Consider the following 25704-nt stretch of genomic DNA (forward strand, 5'->3'; position numbering starts at 1 on the left):
GTTGGGCTCTGAAGCTTTTTCTTTGGTTTGCTCATGCAAATCTAATTGTTTTTTTCCTTCGCAGGATTTTTGTCTACTTTGAAATCTTGTAGTGACTTTTAATGTATTCCCAGTAATTTCCCTTAGCTCTTTGATGGTTATTCTTGATAACGCATCAGCTACATGATTATCTTTGCCCTTTAGATACTCTACCGTAAAATTATATTCCTCTAATTCAAGCCTTATTCTTGTTAATTTAGAACTGGGGTTGACCATTGAGAATAAATATGTCAATGGTCTATGATCTGTTTTCACAGTAAAGTGTTTTCCGTTAATGTACGGTCTAAAATGTACTATTGCCCAATGAATTGCTGTTAACTCTTGTTCTGTCGTACTCTTATTGCTTTCACCTTTCGTAAAAGCTCTTGATGCATACGCAACTGGGAGTTGGTGGCCATTGTGGTTTTGAGTTAACACTGCGCCACATGCTTGCTTGCTTGCATCTGTTATTATGCAAAATTCTTTGCTAAAGTCTGGGTAATGCAAGAGTGTTGGGTTTATTAGCTGCGATTTTAAATGTATGAATGCATTTTGGCATTCATCTGTCCAGTCGAATGGAACATTCTTTTTAAATAATCTTGTTATGTGCCTCGAATAGTCGGCGAAATTTTTGATAAAACGTCTGTAGTAATTGCAAAATGCTACAAAACGTCTAGCGCTGTCCCATGTGGAACTGGGTAGTTCTGAATGACATCATATTTTTTGTCATCCGACAAAATTCCTTTGTCTGTGCATTTATGTCCTAAAAATGTGACTTCATGCATGAAAAATTAACATTTTTCGGGATGTAACTTTAGGTTGTATTCCCTGCATTTATCAAAAACTTCAGTGAGGTTTTTAAGCATATGCTTTTCGGAACAACTGATGACTATTAAGTCATCCATATAAAGGAATGCCTTGCGACGGTTCTGCCTTGGTGGAAACCGGTGCATCCGCCGTGGCCTCTGCGAATGTCTCAGTACTTGTGCTGCTTCTCGTTTCTGGAACATAGTTCTCCTTGCTCGAGGCATTGGTGTTTGTGTTGCCTTGTTCTTCGACTTGTTCTTCTCGTGCCTCTTCTCGTTGCGCAGCTTCTCCCGTTTACTCTTCCCACTGGAACTGTTCGAACTCGCACTCGCCTCCTTGCCATTGATGGGCGAGACCGATAAGCTGGACCAGGCCTCCTTCTGCTGGGCATTGCCTGCACTTGAACCATTTGTTCCCGATCAAGAGGACGAGGATGATGCTGATGACGACGATGGAATCGTGGCATTTGCTTTAGAAGCTCCGTAACCATTTACAATACCTGTTGTATTCGGTCCGAGTGAGGCAATTAGAGTATCGTGCAGGCGCTTCTCGTACTCCAGATGCTTTCCCTGATGCATTTCCTCCTTTGTAAAACTGGCCTCGGGATCGCCCAATTCATGTAAGTACATGCAGTCGCCCTTGGGACACTGCTGGTTCTTCATGAAGTGGCTACAGTATTTAGTTGTCCCCAAGCTGGTCTTTATGAGCCGCCCGTCTATCATAATGTTATTGACGCTTTGAATGGCCCGCAAGGCATCCTAGTTATTAACATATGTAACATAGGCAGAAGCAGATGGACCCTGGACCCCGGCATACGTGGAACTTGGATTTATAACGACCTTATGAATTTTCCCATATTTACCGAAATACTCGTGCTTCTTTGGTATGTCCGCATCAGCAAGTCGGGGTGGTAGGCCCACAACGAATACCAAGTTCTTTTGGACCACGCGAACGTTGGCCAAATGTTTTCGGTTCTCGGTGATCTTTTGTTTGCGTTGTTGGTCCCTTTGGCGTTTCTGGGACTTGAAGGCAATCATTTCTTCCTTTGACAAAGGGCTGAAGTCAGCTGGATTCTCTGGGTACTCCTTTCGGCATGCCGGACACAGCTTGTTCTCATTCGTGCGAATCCTGTGCCAACAAATTCATTTAGTTCAGCGTCGCGAGGCCTTACGGATCGCTATGAAAACGGACGCTTGTTTGTTAAAAGCCACTTGAAGATTTTACACAGCCTCCCAGCCGTCCACCAAGAGTCCGGAACCGCCTTAAGAGACCTTCAAAGGACAATTCAAAGATGTTTTACAGCCTTAAAGACATTCTCCATTCCAGTCGAGGCTTGGGTTTATGGTGTCCGCAAAGCTTCCCAAAACCACACTATTCTTGTGGGAGCAATCCGTCCACAACAAGTCCGAAATTCCAACATGGAGTGAGATGGATGCGTTCCTGACCAAGCGTCATCGTACTCTGGAGGCTGTCGACGATGTACGGCCTAGCGTCTCGGGGCAATTTCCGCCGAGACCGGCAACTGCAAGCGCCCCACCGCGCAGGCTCAACTCATACGAGGCCAGGGTGGCTTTCGCCCCCAAGGGGTGTGATCTCTGTTCCAGGGAGAACCACCCTATTCGCTTATGTCCACGGTTCCTCGAAATGGATGTGAATGGTCGCTCCGACTACGTCAAGAGAAGGCAGCTCTGCCTGAACTGTTTCGCACGAGGGCACAAGCAACGTGATTGCACTATTGCCCACAGCTGCTTCACATGCAGAAATTGGCAAAACAAATAGAGAAATGAAAAAATATCACCACATTTTTCAAAACTGTGGGCGTCGTAGCTCTGGGCGGTTTGTAGGCGTTAGAGTGGGCGTGGCAAATACATTTTTGGCACACCGATAGAAATTTACAAGACTAATACAAAAATGAAAAAATATCAAAACCTTTTTCAAGTGTGGGCGTGAGCGTTTTAGGCGGTTTGTGGGCGTTAGAGTGGGCGTGGCAAAATGAATCGACAAACTTGCGCTGCGTCTATGTCCCTGGAGTCTGTATACTTAATCTCAACTTTCTAGCTTTTGTAGTTCCTGAGATCTCGACGTTCATACGGACAGACAGACGGACGGACAGACAGACATGGCCAAATCGACTCGGCTACTGATCCTGATCAAGAATATATATACTTTATATGGTCGGAAACGCTTCCTTCTGCCTGTTACATACTTTTCAACGAATTTAGTATACCCTTTTACTCTACGAGTAACGGGTATAATTAATAATAATATAATATATACATATGTAATAATCGGTACAGCACAGGGATTACAATTGTAATGACCTACCCCATTACATTTATATTTTATCACTACTTTTCGCAATTACTATTCGCGCTTATATTGTTTGTTTATGTTTATTGCAAAATTTATTTCTTGAATTATTGTCTTTTAATATATTTCTGCCGTCGCAAGCGGAGTACTCTAATAACAATTATTTTACTATAAGGTCATTTATGAAATTTATTATGTATTATGTGCATCGATTCATATATTATTATTTCTATGCCGTATTCCAATAATTGTTGTATTAAGCAAAAACAGTTTTAACGTGGTGGCAAAGAACTTGTCAAATTTACAATGCCTTACAATGCACACATACAGTGGTCGGCAGTCACCGTATGCGTACAAGAGAGCTGCTGGGTCTAGAGCTCTCCGCATATTTTACATGGCATGTTTTTTTTACCAAATTAAATTATTTTTTGCCCAAAATCTACCACAATCAACGAAGGTTGATCTGCTGTTGCGAAAAAAAACTGGAACAAAACTAATTTAATGATCATACTGAACATAGTAATAGTACCATAAAGCAACGCATTTATATATGTGCTCAGCAAATAGTAATTTTGTATATTATTTCAGAATTACAAAAGTTCATGTGACATTTCATTTAACTGTATTATTAAGCATAAACATCACGCTGGGCTTTTTCCCAAGCGGCAATTGGGCCATGCTCTGGGCGATATTTCACATTGCAACCATCTTGCTCAAGGCGGTTATCATCGCGAAGTTCTTCATAACGCTCACGTTCGTATTTTGTGAAACCCCACTTCTTTGAAACATAGATCTAAAAAAATATATAAGGAAAAGCAAAGAATTATCAAATTGATTTTTTAAGCTTTTATCTAGTTTCCTGTAAACAAAGCTCTTAGTAGGCCAGGAAGTTACAACCAATATATAATATATATATATATAATATATATATATATAATATGTAATAAATAATATATAATATAAAGCTTATAAACGTTTGAGCAATGAAAAATAGATCTAATACTGTATAGTTCGTTTGGCCACTGACAAACAGTCTATGTCGGTGGGAACCCATTAATGCGCGGCAAGGGAATAAATAAATAATTGGTAACTTGCCTTCTGACGTCCAGGGAACTTAAACTTTGCACGCCGCAAAGCTTCAATAACTTGAGCCTTGTAACGATCGCTAGAACGGACAGACATAATGGGTTGACCAATACGAACTCGAGCAACTGTACCCTGCGGCTTTCCAAACGCTCCTCGCATTCCAGTTTGAAGCCTATTAAAAGTGCAAAAGAGGCCATGAGAATACAGTAATTTACACATATATGAACTATTATTTACCTATCAGCTCCAGCGCACGACAACATTTTGTTTATACGAATGACGTGGAATGGATGCAGCCGCATTCGGATGTGGAACTGGTCCTTACCGCAGTACTTTACCAAGTACTTGTTGCAACAAATGCGTCCAGCTTCCAAAGCTTCACTACTCAGCTGTTCATATTCATCAGAAACCAAATGAACACAAAGAGGAAAATCCTCTACAGTAGCTTTTTTCCTTCCCAAATCAAATATACGAATTTTGGGGTCGGGGACCCCACGACAAAATCGAGATTTAGGGTACGGCTTATTTTTACAATAGCGGTAGCTGCATAAAATTAGATTTGTAGTGAAGACCCGGGTAATGCAATATAAATGATTTACTTACCATCTTGCTGGTCGTCGACCCATTTTGACTCCTGAAATATAAAACAAATAAATACGATTTTTAGTTACATTACAGAACAAAAACGAAACTTGGTAAGCTAATATAAAATGATTTTAAAACGAAATATTTCAGATTTCAAGAGATCATTTAAAGAGCTCAGTTACCTCTTCCAACGAAGCACACGAGAAAAGGAAGAAACAGTACCGGAAGCAGAATATCTTTCCTAAAAAACCCATGGTCTCGTACGTGAGCTACATGTTTTTCTTAGATTTGAAACGATTTGAATACATAACCTTATTGCCTTATATATTGTTTTCACTACAAACTAAATAATCGACAAATTTTATTTGTTCGTATCTCCCAACAAATTTTTATTTAAATAATAAATATATTTCCTCTTTGAGCTTCAAAACTAAAATCTGAAAATAAAATATAATCTTTTTTTATATGTAAGCAAGATTTCTATAGTCGATGCAATTATTATAGCAGAACACTACTTGTGCTTGCAACTCAGTTTCTTGCTTATCACAATTATGTCAATGCTATTCGTGCACATAAATGATATTAGTAGATTGGCTACAATTCGAACTATAATGGCAAATTCTTTATTCTATTTATCTGTTTGTCTTTCACAAAATGTATAACATATACAGAAGTACCATAGAAACAACCGGTAATTTGGGAGGAATTGCTAAAAGTCAATTCTTAGACAAGACTGTTACCCATAAAGAAGCTTCGACAGAACTTTAAGCGAGCCCCAGCTTCTTAGATGCGCGTCTGATTTATTTGTGCAAACAAAAAAATTATACACTCTGGCATGCTAAGGTAATCTTTTGATATCGTTTTCAGCTGCTCTGGTTTTCGCAAAATTGTTCCTATCGCTTTGCTATCGAAATGTTTCGTTTCTCATCGTTTCTTGCTGCTCAAACAGCTGACTTATTTATTTTTGTCAAAATCAAACAACCCAAAAAAATGTCTTTTATATTTGCAATTGCTTGTTTTGAAGCCAGGAAAAGACAGATATTGGAGGGCATAAGAAAGTCTAGAGCTGCCACCTTTTTCACGGTTTTATTTCCGATGTTTGCTATTACTTTTTTACTGCACTTTGACCATTCAAAAAATTCAATTAAATAGAAATATTTACAAACAACACTTTTGGTTCTCCTTTTTGCTTTTGCCGACATACTTATCGACCGCTTGCCAAATCGAAAATTGTTGTTGCCGACGGCAACATTTTGTTGGTGAAATATGAGGTGGTACATTTATCTTAAAATAACTAAGAGGCAGAAATATTTTTTGGTGATGTGGAATTAACATCAGTAGTCCACTAAGTAAACTGTTTTTTTCCTTAAGAGAATAAGATCAAATTTGATATAAAAAAAGGCATATACTTTTCCTTTCGGCTAGACAGAAGTCCACGTTTACAATTGGAATTCGTACGAATTCGACAAGCGGAGCATCAATTTTTCGATTTCACTTACCGGAGCATGCCTGATTTTTTAGAAATATTCATTAATTTATTAATATTTTATAAGAATTTTTACTTGCCTTATTCGATTTACCACCATAATCACCATTGCGATAACTTTTGGCGAAGTATTTATCGACCCTTTGCCAAATCAAAATTTCTTTTTTCTGACGCAAAATTTTGCTTATCAGAAATATATTTTTTATAAAATAACTAAATGGCAGAATTATCTTTTGATGGTGTGGAATAAACATCAATAGACCACTGAGTAAAATATTTGTTTCCTTAGTGAATAGGATCTTTTATTTTTCATTTAAGCCAGACAAATTCGAAAACCGTAGCACTGATTTTGCGAGTTCAAACACATTTCCACATTTGCTTAACGGAGCATGCCTGATTATTGCTTTTAAGATTATTATTACTTTAAAGGCGTAAGATGTAGGAAAAACGAGTCCTCAAAAAAATGTTTAATTCGATTAGGGGGGAAATGTCATTGCCTTTAATTCTGTTTTTGAGCGCGCTATATTCATCGTTATATTGTTCAGAGTTTTACTTATGTAAATGTTTTTACAATAATATACAAAATATTATTGTAAAAACATTTACATAAGTAAAACTCTGAACAATATATTATATTATAATATAATATAATATAATATAATATAATATAATATAATATAATATAATATAATATAATATATATAAATATTATTGTAAAAACATTTACATAAGTAAAACTCTGAACAATATAACGATGAATATAGCGCGCTCAAAAACAGAATTAAAGGCAATGACATTTCCCCCCTGAACGAATTAAACATATTACATAGCCGTAATATATAATTTTAAAAAGGCCATATTTGGTGACAGCTTTAGCCCTAGCTACAAAAAAATGTGTTTTTATTTCGCAAAAATTCAGCCAGTGTTTTTAATTTGCCATTACTAACACTCGTTGAGAAGTGTTTGATTTTCACAAAAAATTAGGAATTTGGATTTACAGTGAAATTGGAGAGAAACTGTTTTGCGAATAATCATTATACATATTAATTCAGCGTGACAACTAAAACTCATTTGTACAAAATTTCCTAAGACACAACCATAAGAAATACGGACGTACATACTCCCTACACTAGGGGTGAGATAAAGGTAGCAAGATCACACAAGCATAGACTGCGACATCAGCATAATTGCAAACTTCTAGAAGATGCATAAAGAGATTTACCTTCAGTCAATTTTTAACGAGTACAAAAACTATCTTTCACCACCTTATGGGTATGTCTGTCTGTCGGTCGGTGCATATATCTTTTTCTACAGAAAAACAATACAGCAGTTTATGAAAATAGTAGAGTGCGAAAAGTAGAATCCTTCCGTTCGTCTGTCTGTCCGTCCATATAAACGTCGAGATCTCAAGACAGGTCTGTCTTTCCGTCCTTATAAACGTCGAGATCGCAGCACATAGACGCTGCGCAAGTTTGTCGAATCATGTTTGCATGTTTTTTTGTAAATTTCTATCAATTTGCAGAAAACTATTAGCCACTCCCTCTTTACCGCCCCAAACCGCCCAAAAGCTGCCACGCCCACACTTTTGAAAGATGTTTTTATATTTATACCCGTTACTCGTAGAATAAAAGGGTATACTAGATTCGTTGAAAAGTATGTAACAGGCAGAAGGAAGTATTATAAATTTGTATCGATCTGCAGAAAAACTTTTTGCCACGCCCACCCTAACGCCCACAAACCCCCCAAAACTGCCACGCCCATACTTTTGAAAAATGTTGTGAAATTTTTTCACATTTTTGTTTGTCTTGTAAATTTAACTCTATGTACCAAAAATCGTTTTGCCACGCCCACTCTAACGCCCACAAACCGCCAAAAACGGTCAGTGTTGTAATTTCTCTACGCACTTAAACCAGCTGAGTAATGGGTATCAGATAGTCGGGGAACCCGACTATAGCGTTCTATCTTGTTTTTCATTATTTTATTAGTCTTGTATATTTCAATCGATTTGTCAAAAATCATTATCTTTCTCTCTTGTTTCATTTTTCCTTCTCAGCATTTTAATTCGAATATTTCTTTCAGCAGATAATTTATTATAAGTCAAATATTTATTTTAAAACACTTTTTAAAAGTCAAATGTTTATTTTAAAACACTTAGTGTTATCGTTATTTTATGGCACGGACGACAAACTTCAACAGTGGACTGCGAGAAGTAACTTCGTTGTGTAGGCGGGTTAACAGCCTTGATATTATAATTCTAATTATCTTTACTAAGGTTGCGATCTGGAATTGTTCCTTTCCTCAGATAGTTTACCCCAATATCATCGGGAAAACCTACCCCATTTAGGAAACCAAAACAAATTAAGTGTGTGTGTCGCGCCTAGATTTTTGACAGTAGGTCAGGCTGCGCTTGTTCCCTCTAAAATTTGATTTGTCTTCTCGCCCATACAAATAAAATTAATTTATTAAACCAATGCTATACTAATGCAGCTAATCAACTTTAATTAAGTATAAATTTTAAAAAACAGTAGCAACCGAGGAGCTCTATGTATAAGTCGGCCTTAAGCAAACGGCTTAAGACAAACCAAACGAAATAAGAGAGAACGCTATAGTGGAGTTCCCGGACCATCTGATACCCGTTTCATCAGCTAGTAGAAGTGCAAAGGAGAGTCTTCAACACTGACAGTTTTCGGCGGCTTGTGGGCGTTAGAGTGGGCGTGGCAAAAAGTCAAAACATTTTTCAAAGGTGAGGGCGTGGCAGCTTTGGGCGGTTTGTGGGCGTGGCAAAAAGTTTTTTGGCAAATCGATAGAAATTTACAAGACCTATACAAAAATGAAAAAATATTCAAACCTTTTTCAAAAGTGTGGACGTGGCAACATGAAGCGACAAACTTGCGCTGCTTCTATGTCTCTGGAGTCTGTATGCTTATTCTCAACTTTCTAGCTTTTATAGTTCCTGAGATCTCGACGTTCATACGGACGGACAGACGGACATGGCCAGATCGGCTCGGCTATTGATCCCACTCTACGAGTAACGGGTATAAATAGCAAATGGCATCCCCTGTGTCAAAAGACGACAGCAACACCGCACACGTCAATTATAAGGCTGCATCCTCTTCATCATGATCGCTTACGGAAGTCTTTAAATGATAGCTTTTAAAAGATTGTGAAGGTCTAATCTAATACAAGACAAGTAATATAAGGACGCATTTTTTCAAAAGTGTGGACTTGTGAGGTTTTGAGTGAACGTGGAATTCTGCATGCTTATTCTCAACATTATTCAAAAACGTACAAACGAGCTTAAGCGAACTATTGATTTAATAATAATATATTTGGTTCATGCTTAAAACGATTAAATTTCAAAACATGGGTATTAATACGATTAAAGTGATCACCTCTGTTTTTATCTGTGCTGACGAATTAATTTGCGGACATTTAACCATCTATCAACCCTAATTATACCCGTCACTCGTAGAGTAAAAGTGTATACTAGATCCGTTGAAAATTTATAACAGGCTGAAGAATGTTTTTAATTGATCATTCTTGAGTGGCTCTGGCCATGTCCGTATGAACGTCGAGATCGCTGGAACTATAAAAATTAGAAGGTTAAGATTAAGCATACCGATTCTTGAAACATAAGCGCAGGGCAATTTTGTTGACCCAAGCTGTCTCGCCTACTTTAACGCCCGCAGATCGGCCAAAATTGCCACGCCAACAATATTGAAAAATGTTTGGATGTCACTAAAGAAATTTTCCCTTGCTCTTCCACTAGATGAGTAACGGTTATCAGATAGTCGAAGAACTCGACTATAGCGTTCTCTCTTATTTTTATATCGATTTTCATTTTTAATTGCTAAGCACAGACTCTATAAATACACGAGCTATATATTTTACGTTTTCCAATGTACTCAATGAGTGAGTGACTTAAAGACATAAATAAATAAATATAATAAACATCGCAAAATAATAATAATAATCAGAATGTTCGGTTTTTTTCCATTGTTTCTGAAATAACGATGACTTCTCGATTTATCTTGACTACCATTTATATTGTTATGCAGTAAAATATACAGCGGTTAAGTTAACTTTCTTAAAATAAAGAAAAATTGTCACCAGAACCACGCACGCTGATTTTTTATTAAGGCGTGAGTATTATTACTCTTGTCATTTAATAGTATTAAACAAATATGTATCTGTGAATTTTGCGGTACATCGTCTTTTCTCATAAAATCATGATATGAGTAAATATGAATAATTGTATATGTGTGGCAAGTCTACGAAATTGGCTTATATATGTATATATGTACACATGTGGCCTTTCTGAATCATTAAGTGCCAAAAGCCGGTTAACTCATCATCAAAATTTGTTTTCGATTTTACATTATGATTTTAGTGTGTATATTGAACATTCGTTAGATTGTGAATGTATTCATTGAATTATAGCACTTGCATACATATATATGTATGCATACATAATATATTTACATGTTAATTTGTATATACCTATGGTTTATTTATGTACATGAATAGGCACAACATACGTCTAATAAATAAATATGTATTCATTTAAAAGTAAATATAAAATCTATTCTCATTAAAAACTTGCTTATTATATAAATTAGTGCAAAACTCTGAGGAACATACCCGGCATTTACTGTGGATTCTCTATTGGATACTTTACGGGACGGAGAAATCTTTCAAAATACTTTGGGCAGCCACCTTATTATTACAATCAATCTTCACAATTTGGGTATGTTTTTTTTTCATATTTATATTTATGCATTTATGCACGAACTTTAACAGTTTGCGGTGAAGGTATGTTTGCGACACCACCTCATTTTTGTAAGCACGGCGCAATAAATTAACCCTCAATTAGATTATTTTGCTTGTCCATTGTAAAGCTATATTCTGTTCGTTTTTAAAGTTATAGTGAATTGTTGGCAGCAGAGTTTGGCATACAATAATGCCAGCAAGCGCTTAAAAATGTCAATTCTGTGTATTGCATTAATAACCACCAATTCTGTACTTGTTACTTAATTTGTTTTTGTATCTATTTGAAATAACACATTTTCCTACAAATATTTGAAATAATCTTAGGACTAATATTAACCTACTATTTTGGTCAACGTCAACGTGTTTCAAAGAAACACCTAACGAGGAGCAAAACCATTGTTATTCAGCATACAAAGTGTTTAATATTAACTTTTGTGACGAAATATATTGCATGATTTATTAAAATATGAATTGCCATGAAAGGCGTTTCCATTCGATGCTCGATGCTTACTCGTAAAGTAAAAGGGTATACTAGATTCGTTGTAACAGACAGAAGGAAGCGTTTCCGACCATATAAAGTTTATATATTCTTGATCAGGATCAATAGCCGAGTCGATCGGGCCATGCCCGTCCGAATGAACGTCGAGATCTCAGGAACTACATAACTAGAAAGTTCAGTATATTGACTCCAGAGACATAGAAGCAGCGCAAGCTTGTCGATTCATGTTGCCACGCCCACTCTAACGCCCACAAACGGCCCAAAACTGACACTCCCACAGTTTTGAGAAATAATTTGATATTTTTTCATTTTTTATTGGTCTTGTAAATTTCTATCGATTTGCCAAAAATCTTTTTGCCACGCCCACTCTAACGCCCACAAACGGCCCAAAACTGACACTCCCACAATTTTGAAAAATGTTTTGATATTTTTCATTTTTGTATTAGTTTTGTAATTTTCTATCGATTTGCCAAAAAACGCTTATGTTAGGAACCGAAGATAACGTTTTCGAATATACTGACAAAAAGACCGACAAAAATGTTATTTTTTAACAGTATCCCCTTTTAAAAATATTTTAAATTTTAAATGCGCTTTAAAATCATGCAACTTTATATTTGCATCATCTGAAATAATATTAACGCAGGAGAGAGGGAGGAAAAAGGGAGGAAGTCAGACTACGTCATTTAACTTGATTTATCTAAAAACATTAATTTGTTAAAAACTAAAGAATGAGTGTGATTTGATTTTTGGTGGTTAGCTGCAAAGAAAATATTAAAGGAATTTGTAATTTTTTTTTGCAATCTTCTAGATTTGTAAAAAGTATGTTACAGGCAGAAGGAAGCGTTTCCGACCATATAAAGTATATATATTCTTTATCATCATAGAAAAATCTCGAAAAAAATCGACTATAGCGTTCTTCCTTGTTTTTCTCTTTTATCTATTATATTAAGCTAAATTATAAATTTTTTTATTTTCATATTTTTTTTGATAATTTGTGTTATGCAATGTTAATGTGTAGAAATTTGTTTCCACTTGCTTCTGATTAACTACGTTTTTGTTTTACTTTCAGATTGTTGTACCATATTAATATTGTTGCTAGGACCAACCGACTGAAAACAGAATCAGCTCAGAGGAACTTATTGTTACAGCCCAAAGAGAGTTTTAAAAAAGAGACAGAAAAGAACGAATTGTTGAGAAAAATGACTCTTCCAAGTGCTGCTCGCGTGTACACAGATGTCAATGCCCATAAGCCGGATGAATATTGGGACTATGAAAATTATGTGGTTGATTGGGGCAATCAGGACGATTATCAGTTGGTCCGTAAACTAGGCCGTGGAAAGTATTCTGAGGTCTTCGAAGCAATTAATATTACGACCACAGAAAAGTGCGTGGTTAAAATTCTAAAACCAGTTAAAAAGAAGAAGATAAAGCGTGAAATCAAAATTTTGGAGAACTTGCGTGGAGGAACTAATATAATAACACTTTTAGCCGTTGTCAAGGATCCAGTATCTCGTACACCAGCGTTGATTTTTGAGCACGTCAACAACACAGATTTCAAGCAACTTTACCAAACATTAACTGATTATGAGATTCGTTATTACTTGTTTGAGCTTCTTAAGGCACTTGACTACTGCCATAGCATGGGAATAATGCATCGTGATGTAAAGCCCCACAATGTTATGATCGATCACGAAAATCGAAAATTGCGCCTTATAGATTGGGGACTTGCCGAATTTTATCATCCTGGTCAAGAATATAATGTTCGCGTGGCGTCCAGATACTTTAAAGGCCCCGAATTACTGGTAGATTACCAGATGTATGATTACTCACTGGATATGTGGTCATTGGGTTGCATGTTGGCGTCAATGATATTCCGAAAAGAACCATTTTTTCATGGTCATGACAACTATGATCAATTGGTACGCATTGCAAAGGTGCTGGGCACCGAAGAACTCTACGCATATTTGGATAAATACAATATTGACCTCGATCCAAGATTTCACGATATTCTACAGCGTCACTCACGAAAGCGATGGGAAAGATTTGTCCATTCTGACAACCAACATTTAGTTTCTCCTGAAGCTCTAGACTTTCTTGATAAACTCTTGCGCTATGATCACGTTGACCGACTCACAGCTCGCGAAGCAATGGCCCATCCATATTTTTTACCTATTGTCAATGGACAAATGAATCCCAATAATCAGCAATAAGAAGTTTTTTCATTATGGTAAATACTGTAATTCGAGTTTGGGATAGCAGCCATTTAACAATATGATAATTATGCAAAAAAAAAAAATAATAAAATCCGAAGAAAAATAAAATAAATTAAGCTACTGTCTTAAAAATGACTTCAACTGTTCGTTAAGGGATTAAACAAAGAAATCGAATAAATTCTAAAAGTAAAAATCTAATTCCTTAATATTTATTCTGAGAATGATATTGCAATATTTTTTTTGTATAACACCTTTAAAAATATGTAAACAAAAGCCGTAAATTTTAACCATTTATTTTATATTCCTTTAAAAAAAACCACTTATAATTTTATAAAAAGTCGATGAACTTACATATTTGTCAACTATTGTATGAATTTTGAATACCTTAAAAAAAAATTCAGCTAACTTTAAAATTATTTGAGAATTCATTAGAAATATTCGGGAAAGTTTAGATATATAAAAAATAAAAAATATATATATATATATATTTATATATTTTGGTGGAATTGGTTTTTGGCTGTTTACCCAAATCCCACTAGTATGAAACAGGTGATCCCTAGACAACGACAATGAAAATAAGAGCAACGACTACAACGACGGCGGTAGGGAGTTGTAGTTTGCTCGTGGAAAAAGTAAGTTTGCGTTTGGCCTGTGTGGCTTCAAGAGCGACAACGGACGGTGAAGACGTAACCGAGAGACAACGACGACCTATAATTTCCTTATCCTATATTATTTGTCTTAAAATACGAATAAAGTTAATAATACTATAATAGAAACCCACATTTTGGGCGCTCGTCCGGGTTTGTAGAAATGTGAACGGTATTGAACAAGTGAAAAAAATGTATAACATTAAACAAAAGTTGAACGTAAAAAAAAAATATACAGTCGAAATTGTTTGTATTATAATGGCGTGTTTAAATAATTTTATAAGTGCTAGCTTACGTTCAAGCAAGAAATAGTGCATTGGATGAGACAGAAGTAATCGTCAAGGACTACGGGAATTTACTGGTTTCGATTTTGCCGAAAATGACCACCGATATGGTGCAAAGAGGGAATACGCAGTAGATACTTTGACGCAGACTGACCTTAGGTGGATATACAACGTGTTAGGCATAGGGTACAGAAAAGTGCTGATCCCGTAAATCTGTGGGCCACGAATTCCGGGTCAGTTTAACTAGCGGATGTTACCCAACAACGTTCCCAGCGACTAAGCGTGTTGATTTTTGGGAATAATTCGAGACGGTCTTAGCCTTTCTTCAAATAATCTACTTAGAAATTGTTAATTGGCGCTCAAACGTGTTTGTAAGACCCTCGACCGTTTTACCAACAGACATTTCAACGCGGTCGTAGAACCCTCGATCCGTAAACAAAAAACCGACCCCTCATGTCCGAAGCGCTTTAGATAGCTGCAAAAGCAGCCGTGCCAGCTGAATACTTGCGTTAGCTAAAAGCTCAATTCTCAATGCTTGCGTTCTATTAACGGCTTTAGGTTGGGTAGGTTGGGTTGCGCCACTTAATTTGTCATGTATCCAAGGTGCGCTGCTTTGCTTCTGGCCTAATAATAATATACAGCCTCCGTCTTTTTCGGGGCCAGTTTTAGTCCCATTGAGCTGTTCGATAGCCCTAATGTTGCTGTTGCACGTTTCCTCTGCCTGGTCGAGATGCTTGGCGGCTACCAGCAAAGCCATGTGTTGAAGGCGTTCCTGATGTCTGGGGTGGCCATAAGGCAGAACTCTTTGGTACCCGCTTTCCATCTCGTGCTTCGATTGCCTGGGCCGCAACTCTGCTGATGGCGTCCACCGTGGATCGCGCTTTCCTGAATTCAAACTGGGACGGTGAGAGGTCACCCGCGTCTGAGATAGACCTCTTCAGCCTGGCGTCACACGCGGTCTTCAGATGGCGCATTGAGGGTAGGACCTGAACTAGGGAGTCCGGTTTGTATTTCTTCCTGGCTTGGGTATGGGTAGTGGTTGGGCGTCCCAAACCGCAAATAATAGCACTAGTGAAGGTGAGGTCCACCACAGTGCCCATACCTGCGCGCCTGAACGTGTGATGGTTCCCTTGGGTTAAAAACGCTAGGTCCAGAGGCGCGAACGCCTCTAACACTATCCAACCTCTCGAGTTGGTGAGTGCACTGCCCCAGTTCTCTGACCATGCGTTAAAGTCGCCGGCTATAAGAACCTGGGTGCTGCCTCTAGCGTCTGAGGCCAATCTACGTGTATACTGTCCGACTGAATTCGCTTATGGTCAGGCTGGGAGCTAGGTATACAAATTAATTAATAAATTAATAGGTACAACTAAGCTTCAAAACATTGTGACACTTTGTCATAATAAACATAACGTTCAAGTACCCAAAAGACCACCAACAATTACACAAGTATTCCAGCGCTCAAGTAATACGATCTAACGCTTATACAAAAGCCGATCGCGGAGCGTGGGAATGCTAAGCTTGCACTTTGCAGCTCATGCATGCAGACCATGCATGCCTTCTACATACATATATGTATATGTATATGGAACTATATGTATATAGAATAAGTACTGTATGTACGGGTCGAATAAGAAATATTCGAATAAAGTAACTCTAACTGATCAGACGCTCTGACTCTACAACACCGAAACTTCTTTGGAATCCTTTCGAACATTATAAGATAGATTCAAACAATTGTAAATTCAAAGCTTTCTCAACATGGCCCTGACCAATGCATAATTAAAAGCAAAGATTTAATCAAAAGCTACAAGATATTAAAGATCATTTAGGTAGTGTAAATGTCGGCACATCGGTAGAGGTTCCATGGAGGAAGGCAGCACATACAGCATATAAAGTGTACGAAAGGTACGATAGTAGTTCCAAGCAATATCAAGCACTTGGCATAATGAGGAACAAAATAAAAGGTTCAGCTGACATGATTCTCTCATCTTTTGATACTCTCTTCAACTTTAAGGCCATAAACAACCGCTTCGATTTTACATACGCTGATTAACGACCAGTGTATTTGGTAGAGCACGAAATGTCAACACTCCGCCAAGGAAATTTGACTCAGCTACAATATTATGGCGATGTAGACTATAAACAAACATCATAATAATATTATCATAAACAAGACTATACTACGACAACACCTTTGCCTCACCTTTGAATGAAAACTATGAACTAAAAAGTCGTTAAGCAACGTTCTATTCTTCGCAAGACCATCCGATCTTTCTTCTGCATTAGTATTAGCTTAGAAAGTCGAAGCTAACCACGAGCACCTTGACCGAAGCATGGATGTAACCCCAGATGTTAGATTTAATCAAGAAAGTAAAAATCCTTATTTCAATACAAGACAGTGACAACCTAAGCGAGATCAAGTCCAACTAATGTACATAAACAGCTCTTTACTTTCTAGACAACCCACTCAAAACCAATGAAGCAGCCAATCTTATGGACAAATTCAGAACAGACAGTGGCGAATCTAACTGCAAAATGATCAACCCAAACTATAGCAGTGTAAGGTATACGGGACTAAAACAACAAAGAATCAACCATTTATATCAGATATTCCTCCACTTGACAATAAAGATAATAAATACCCATTCCATGCAAAATTAATCTACGGGTATAGCATCATAAACAAAAAGTGGGTTATGCACCTATTTAACACAAATACAACATTCTTATTACCAAACCTCACAACATTTGACAGAATAATTGGACTAGAATTAATTAAACAAACCGACGCTGTAGTCGACTTAAAAAATAAAAATCTTATAACTAACAATGGCCTGAAATAATCTAATTTCTTAAATGCTCGGACGTAAATAGAAGTACCTCAAGATATTAAAGAAAAATTTCACTTTATGTTTGTAAACCGGAATCTGGACAAAGAACAAGGACCCCACATATTTAAAATTGTACGCATACCCGAAGGGCGCCTCTAATTTTGTAAATGCAGAAACACAAGCTATGTAAACAGATGGTGTCATTGTTTTAATTTTGGCAAACTTAGGCAGGGCACAATACTTTACCACCTTGGATATAAAGTATGGTTTTTATCAGATACTACTCGCTTAAAAAGAAAGATATAAAACTGCTTTCTCAGTAGGAAACGGGAAGTATGAGTTTTGCAGACTTCCTTTTGGGTTGAAAAATGCACCCAGTATTTTTCAATGGGCCATAGACGATGATGTGCTCAAAGAACAGTTAGGGAAATCATGCAATGTCTATGTTAGTACTGAAGGGCATTGAGTCTGATGTTACGCCCGAAGAGATAAGTGAGGCGCTAAAGGAAAAGGGATTTTTTGCCAAAGGCGTGTTCAATATCAAAAACAGAAACAGGCAGCCCAAACCACTTGAAGCCCCAATCTTGAAGAGATTGAGCTTGAACCAGAAAACAAGCCTCCTAAAAAAAACGAGGTTCATCCCACTTACAAACTCCAGCTCCTTCTGCACCGTAGGATCACATTAGAAGAGCCGCATAAACGCAACGTTCCTGTACAATGTACAAACTGCCACACGAGGTCGTATTGCAGGTCGTATCTCCATGACTCCACACACAGCCAAACTAATAAAGAAAATGCAAACGAAAAAAATGCAATAACTGTGGGGGTAATCACACAGCAAACTAGAGAGGCTGTCCAATCTACAAAGAGCTGAAAAGCCGTCTTCACAAAAGAATGAACACGGCGCGGGCACGCCAAGGAACAGTTACGCTGACACCATTAGAAACAAATCCTAATGTACAACAAGTTTCGCTCCCTGGTCTACACCAAGCACTAACAAGATAACCTTTGCAAACGTTTTAAAATCAGGTATGACGCCTCCAACCCAAAATATCCGAACCCAACATGAAGTGCATACAAAATTAGACACACAATAAAACTATAACCCAGCTACGCAGCAAGAAACAAAAACAGAAGCAATGATGCAAGCCTTACAACAGAGCATGATGGAATTTATGACATTTATGAGGACCACCATACAAGACATGTTGCGTAATCAAAACCTTTTGATACAGAGCCCAACAATCCAATAAATAATGGCTACCTTAGGCATATCTACGTGGAACGCCAATGGCGTTTCACACCGCAAACTTGAGCTAGCTCAATTCCTACATGAGAAGCATATCGACGTAATTGCTTCTTTCGGAAACTCATCTCACAACTGAGGATCGGGACTTGTGAACCCAAAAGAAAAACAGCTTTATAAGACTTTAACAAATGCCACTAATAAACTTGACCATGTTTCCCCTGGGAGTCCTATATACTGGCCATCAGACCTCAATAAGCTGCCTGACCTGATCGACTTCGCAGTTACGAAAAATATTCCCCGCAGTTTGGTTAAAGCTGAATGTTTGCCGGATTTGTCATCTGATCACTCGCCTAATTCACCTCCGCCGATACGCAGAAAACGTTAAACCACCATACAGATTGACTTCTCACAAAACAAACTGGCTCAGGTATAAATAATATATATAAGTTCACACATTGAGCTAAGCCCAAAACTCAATAATCAATCTGATATAGAGAGCTGCACGTGTGCATTGCAATGCATCCTTACTGCAGCAGCTCTTACTGCAACACCCAAAATCACAAATACTACAATTAATTCAAAAAAGAGCCAACGCACAAATCGAGCAAATAGTCCAGGTAAAACGACGCTTACCCAGAGAATGGCAATCTTCTAGATCCCCAACTGCAAAACAAAAGCTAAAAGTAGCTACACGAAAACTAGCCAACGCTCTGAAACAAGAAGAGGAAGACGATCATCGCCGATACATAGAGCAACTCACACCAACAGGCACGAAACATAAGTCACTGTGGAGAGCCCACTCAACTCTTCGACCACCGACTGATACCGTTTTGCCGATAAGGAATTCCTCAGGCGGCTGGGCCCGTAGTGATGCAGACAGAGCCACCACACTTGCCGCTCACCTACAAAATTTGTTCACGCCAAACCAGGCTACTAGCACGTTCGCGCTACCGTCCTCACCCGTAAACTGCCACCAGCAACACACGCCAATTGTGTTTTATCCTAAAGAAGTAATTAAAATAATCAAAGACAATCTCAGCCCGAAAAAAAAACCCGGGCTGCGCCCTTATAACACCGGAAACACCAGTTCGCTACATAACCCAGCTCTTTAATGCCATCACCAAACTTGGCTACTTTCCACAACGATGGAAGAGGACGATTATCATAATGATTCCAAAGCCTGGTAGGGACCACACAGTCCCTTTATCTTACAGACCAATAAGTCTACTCTCATGTATTTCGAAACTATTCGAAAAATGCCTGCTGGTTCGACTTAATCTATATCTAAGAACCCACAACATAATCCCAGCCCATCAATTTGGATTTCGCGAATGCCACGGAACCATTGAACAGGTGAATCGTATAACAACGGAAATCGCGAATATTGTACAGCAGTATTTTTAGACGTATTCCAAGCATTCGACAGAGTCTGGACCGACGGCCTAATGTGTAAAATTAAAACAGCCCTACCCGAAAGCACACACAAACTTCTAAAGCCTTACCTCTACGACAGAAAGTTTGCAGTGCGGTGCAACACTGCCACTTCCACAGATCATGTAATTGAGGCTGTAGTCCCCCAAGGCAGCGTTCCTGGGCCAACCTTATACCTCATCTACCGACATCCCTACAAATAATCGCTTAACGGTACCCACATTTGCCGACGATTCAGCTATCCTTAGCCGTTCAAGGTTCCCTACCCAAACTACAGCACAGCTGGCATTGCACCTCACATTGAGAAGTGGCTCTCTGACTGGCGAATAAAGGTAAACGAGCAAAAATGCATGCACGTGACGTTTACGCTAAACAAACAAGACTGCCCTCCGCTCTTATTGAAACTGAAACTCAATGCCAACCACTTACACTGGCTCATCAACTCTCCGCTCAGCCTAGATCACAAAGTCTTAAAATTTTGTATTGAAACCTATCTGGATCTTTGGCTCACAGTTATGGGGCAATACCAGCAACAGCAACATTGACATCATACAGCGAACATAATCAAAGATTCTGAGAACCATCATTGGAGCACCGTGGTACGTTCGGAATAAAAACATCCAAAGAGACTTAAATATATATATATAATCAGTTATCTATGCAATTACGGAACTTAAGGAAAAATACCATAGCAACCTTTACTCGCACCCCAACCACCTAGCGAGAGGTTTAACCCAGCTCAGCAGCCGTTCCCGTCTCCGGCGAAAAGACTTACCAACCCAGCGAAGAAATTTTTAGGGCCGTTTAATCATAGAACAGTTGGAAAAATAATACAACTGTTCAGAAAAAAAAAATTGTTATAGCTAAGATTTTTAAACTTATTGTTAGTTTTTAAGCAAGAAGCTTCAATAAATAAAAGCAAAGTAATAAAAAAATATATATATATCATTCCTGGGCTTATTAAGCTATTAGAGGTGTTTTATAAAAGACTGCATCTATAAAAAGACCTATAAGCGACATCCTAAAGGACAAAAATGGCAAGGTGAGCGCAGGGAAATCCAAAAAGATACCATTAAATTTTGACGAAAGTCAACGCCAGGCATTTGAAAAAATTCAAAAGCTTCTCACTTCTGTTACACAAGGTTACAAGAAGCCCTAGGATTTGACAATAGATGCTTCTTCTTTTGGTTTAGGAGCAGTCCTATCACACCTATATACATGATATCAAGAACTCTAAAATATAGGTATTCAAACTTTGCAACAAACGAAAGGGAGCTTATTGCCATAGTGTGGGCCCTAAAGAATTTTAGAAACTACTTATTTGGGTTAAAAAATTTTAATATTTTCAGATCGTAATCCGAACGCCAAAATTAAGCGTTGGAAAGCTTTCATCGACGAGCACAATACCCAGATATTTTACAATCCAGGAAAAGAGAACTATATCGCACATTAGAAGAGGACGCGCAGTCTGACCAAAGACATTATAATAACAAGATGCGTAACGGCCATACATTGGCTCTCTTTTCGTTCGCCTAAAATCGAGAGCGTAAAAATCTAAAAATAAAATTGTCTTGCTTGTGTGAGTAAAAACAATAAAGGACATAGTGCGTGTTCGTGCTTGTGCTAGAAGACGATTTTAGGGCCGAAATCAATTTGGACCAATAATAATTTTCTTTATTTTATAAAAAAATATCCTAAGCCCAGCCTAGCATGTTCAGCATAACAACACTATTCTTGGTTTTGCGGAAAACAACATCATAGCTGACTGCGGTAACCAGATAGTACCGATTGGAAATAGCAGCGCTACCCTCACAACAACGTTCTGTAAGAAATTGGCCTACACAACATGCGCCCAACAATTGAAACCAATTTTGATCTAAGAAACAAATTTGATTATTGTTTTGGTCAATTTCGATTTGTAACTATAATGGTTTGAAAGAAGTTTTTTATACCCGTTATTATGCGTTTTAAAAAAAAAAAAAACAAAATAAACAAGAGAGAACGCTATAGTCGAGTTCCCCGACTATCTGATACCCGTTACTCAGCTAGTGGAAGGGAGAAGGAGAGTCTTAAACACAGTTTTTGGCGGTTTGTAGGCGTTATAGTGGGCGTGGCAAAAAGTTTTTTGGCAAATCGATAGAAATTTACAAGACTAATACAAAAATGAAAAAATATCAAAACATTTTTCAAAAGTGTGGGCGTAGCAGCTTTGGGCGGTTTGTGGGCGTTAGAGTGGGCGTGGCAAAAAGTTTTTTGGCAAATCGATAGCAATTTATAAGACCAATACAAAAATGAAAAAATTTCAAAACATTTTTCAAAAGTGTGGGCGTAGCAGCTTTGGGCGGTTTGTGGGCGTTAGAGTGGGCGTGGCAAAAAGTTTTTTAACAAATCGATAGAAATTTACAAGACCAATACAAAAATGAAAAAATATCAAAACATTTTTCAAAAGTGTCGGCGTGGCAGTTTTGGTCGGTTTGTGGGCGTTAGAGTGGGCGTGGCAACATGAATCAACAAACTTGCGCTGCGTCTATGTCTCTGGAGTCTGTATGCTTAATCTCAACTTTCTAGCTTTTGTAGTTCCTGAGATCACAGCGTTCATACGGACGGACAGACAGACGGACAGACGGACATGGTCATATCGACTCGGCTATTGGTCCTGATCAAGAATATATATACTTTATATGGTCGGAAACCCTTCCTTCTGCCTGTTACATACTTTTCAAAGAATCTAGTATACCCTTTTACTCTACGGGTAACGGGTATAAATATAACAAAATAATTTAACTGAATCTTATTTGCATTTTAAATAATGAAAATGGGTCATTTTCATACTAGTTATTCGACAAAATAACTATAGTATATAATTAAAACGTTTAAAAAGTAAATATTTATAACTACTGTAATTTAAAATGAAGAATTTCCAAAAAAAAGATATTACATTTAAAAATAAATAGTTCATAAAAATAATTCATAAACAAAAAAATTAATTAATAAAATAAATAAAAATATGGAAACTGTTTATTGCAAAATTGATTTCTTGAAGCACGAAGTAGGGACATTAGCACCGAAGAATCATTGTCTTATATTTTTCACACGTCGTGAATACTCTAATCAAGCTTGCTAGAAGAAAGCGCCGAAATTGTCCATACACCCGGAAGTGCGACTATACTCTCTACTCGACGGCGGCTGGAAACAGGCCCCCTGGCAAGGATATGTCCCTACCAGAGGATGCTGGCAAATGGTAGTCGGGTGTCCCGGGCCGGACTAAGGTGTCACTCGACCCGTGCCGAGAGTCAGCCTGACTGACTATCCCGGGTCACAAAATAGCTCAGTTTCAAACGGAGAGCTCAGGGTACCTGGCGACCCCCTGTTCTAAGTAGCCTTACCCGGGCGTCGCGGATCTCCGCCCGGGTGACCCTCCTTTTCTCCGCAACTCGTGGGAATCATGTGGAGTCGATAAAAATAAATAAAAAGGAGTCAGGATCTCCCAAAAAACCTACTCAAACGGCAGTGAAGACTGAGTCTGGCCGTACAAACTTCAAGGCAGCGAAGTTGGCGAGTGAACCCCTCCTCAAATCTGAGGCGACTGAGTGCAAGCCGCCCAAAGCCGTCGCCATGGGAATATCTCCAGGCCCTAGTGCCATGCCCCCTTCAGGCGCAACCAAGGTGGAGCAGCCCTAGCCACAAAATGCTTTGAAATTCCAGCCAAAGAACCTGGCCCCCCTCCTGTCTGCAAAGACGTGGGATGGTTCCAAGGCGGCGTCAAGGTGATCGCCTGTGACGATGAACGCTCTGCGGAGCTTCCCACCTCGGACTGGCGAGTGGTGAAGGTCGACGAAATGGAGGGTCCAACAAACCAGGCCAACCTGGTTACTAAGGAATATAAGCTTCAAACAGCTCCCAGCGAAGGTAAAGTAAGTGCTTGCATTTTAGCCAAAAAGCACCTTAGCATTTTTCTGCTCAATAATTACAGCGATGCAGATAACGCGGCAGCCACCGTGGAGAGTCAGCCATCTCCGTTCAGAGTGCTGTCATCGTACATGGCCTACGAAAGGCAAGAACCGCCGGATGAGCTGGTAAGGAGACTGGTAGAAGACAGCGAAAACCAAAATATAGGCCTACTAAAAGGCTGTGATGCTAACGCCCACCACACACAATGGGAAAGTACAGACACAAACTACCGCGGTGAGTCTCTTTTTAACTTTATCTTTAGTTCAAATCTCTTCATATGTAAAAAAGGTAAAACCTTTATCATTAAGAACCGAAAAGAGGTAATAGACCTAACTGTCGTCTCTAAACCATTATTAAAAACAGTAACTCACTGGAGGGTGCTAGATAAGCATTCTTTCTCGGACCACAGGTATATAGAAACGACCCTCACAATCAACCCCTCAAAACCAGCAGTTTTCACAAACCCAAGAAAAACAGACTGCCAAAAATACAAAAATATTTTAAGGGAAAAAATTCCCCTCCATACCCTCAACCAATTTCTAGTCTAAACGAACTAGTTTCAATTTTCACAGAAACGCAACTATGCACTAAAAAAGGCCTGCCCCAAAAGCAAGCCCAAAAGGAAAAGCAAACCTCCCTGGTGGTCTGGTGAACTGTCCCCCCTCCGAATAGACTGCAAAACCCTTTTTAACAGGGCCAAGGCAGAAAATGAGGAGGCCCTGTGGACCGCCTACAAGAGAGCCTTTGCAAACTACAAAAAAGCCACCAGGAAAGCAAAGCGATCCTCGTGGTATTCCTTCTGCTCAGAAATTGAAAATACAACTGAAGCAGCCAGACTTAGAAAAATCCTATCCCAATCGGTCACAATCCTAGGCTACCTTAAAAAAGCAGATGGCTCCTGGACCAGCACAAGTGAGGAATCTCTGGAGATACTTCTAGACACTGACTTCCCAGGAAACAGCCAAAACGCTCTCACCCCCCAACAAACAAACGCCACACTGACAAGTATCGAACTGTGCATAGACCCAAAGGTCCTCCATTGGGCCATACACAGTTTTAAACCATACAAATCTGCAGGTCCAGACAAAATCATACCTGCACAAATCCAACATGCGGGAAATATATCCATAAACTGGCTTCTAGACATTTTTAAAAGGTCCCTTCTTCTTGGACACCTACCGCAATTGTGGCTAGAGTCCCGAATTGTCTTCATTCCCAATGCAGGGAAACCATCACACACGACCCCCAAGGATTTCAGACCAATTAGTCTGTCATCCTTCCTACTAAAGGCCCTTGAAAGAATCATCGGCCTGCATTTGAGATCAACTCTCAATCCAAGTCTCATCACAGACACGCAACACGCCGACAAGAATAGGAAATCGACAGAGACAGCACTACACTCTCTTGTCTCCAAGATAGAAAAATGAATGTCCCAAAAGGAATATGCACTGGTAGCTTTCCTGGACATAGAAGGAGCTTTTAACAACGTCATCCCAAGGGCGATGACCGGAGCCCTGACAGACCTTGTGGTGGACCG

The 25704-nt window shown here is 38.6% G+C and overlaps 3 protein-coding genes across 3 annotated transcripts; 1 reads left to right on the top strand and 2 right to left on the bottom strand.

Moving 5' to 3' along the window:
- Positions 1-1175: 1175 nt before the first annotated feature.
- LOC120321413 (CCR4-NOT transcription complex subunit 4-like) lies at positions 1176-1682 on the bottom strand. Its single transcript, XM_039373736.1, has 2 exons — positions 1325-1682; positions 1176-1288 (listed from the first exon to the last, which is right to left on the bottom strand). Exons 1-2 carry the CDS (start codon positions 1545-1547, stop codon positions 1245-1247), a joined length of 267 nt encoding a protein of 88 aa, XP_039229670.1. The 5' UTR covers positions 1548-1682; the 3' UTR covers positions 1176-1244.
- Positions 1683-3684: 2002 nt separating this feature from the next.
- On the bottom strand, positions 3685-5069 carry LOC6535215 (60S ribosomal protein L10). The gene is made up of 5 exons (XM_002095838.3): positions 4989-5069; positions 4825-4855; positions 4459-4764; positions 4231-4393; positions 3685-3928 (listed from the first exon to the last, which is right to left on the bottom strand). The coding sequence occupies exons 2-5, from the start codon at positions 4845-4847 to the stop codon at positions 3764-3766; spliced, it is 657 nt and encodes a 218-aa protein (XP_002095874.1). The 5' UTR covers positions 4848-4855; positions 4989-5069; the 3' UTR covers positions 3685-3763.
- Positions 5070-10911: 5842 nt separating this feature from the next.
- On the top strand, positions 10912-13972 carry LOC6535216 (casein kinase II subunit alpha). Its single transcript, XM_015195613.3, has 2 exons — positions 10912-11039; positions 12631-13972. The coding sequence occupies exon 2, from the start codon at positions 12761-12763 to the stop codon at positions 13769-13771; it is 1011 nt and encodes a 336-aa protein (XP_015051099.1). The 5' UTR covers positions 10912-11039; positions 12631-12760; the 3' UTR covers positions 13772-13972.
- Positions 13973-25704: the final 11732 nt, after the last annotated feature.

Source organism: Drosophila yakuba, chromosome 3L, assembly GCF_016746365.2.
Source record: "Drosophila yakuba strain Tai18E2 chromosome 3L, Prin_Dyak_Tai18E2_2.1, whole genome shotgun sequence".
NCBI classification, from domain to species: Eukaryota; Metazoa; Arthropoda; class Insecta; order Diptera; family Drosophilidae; genus Drosophila; species Drosophila yakuba.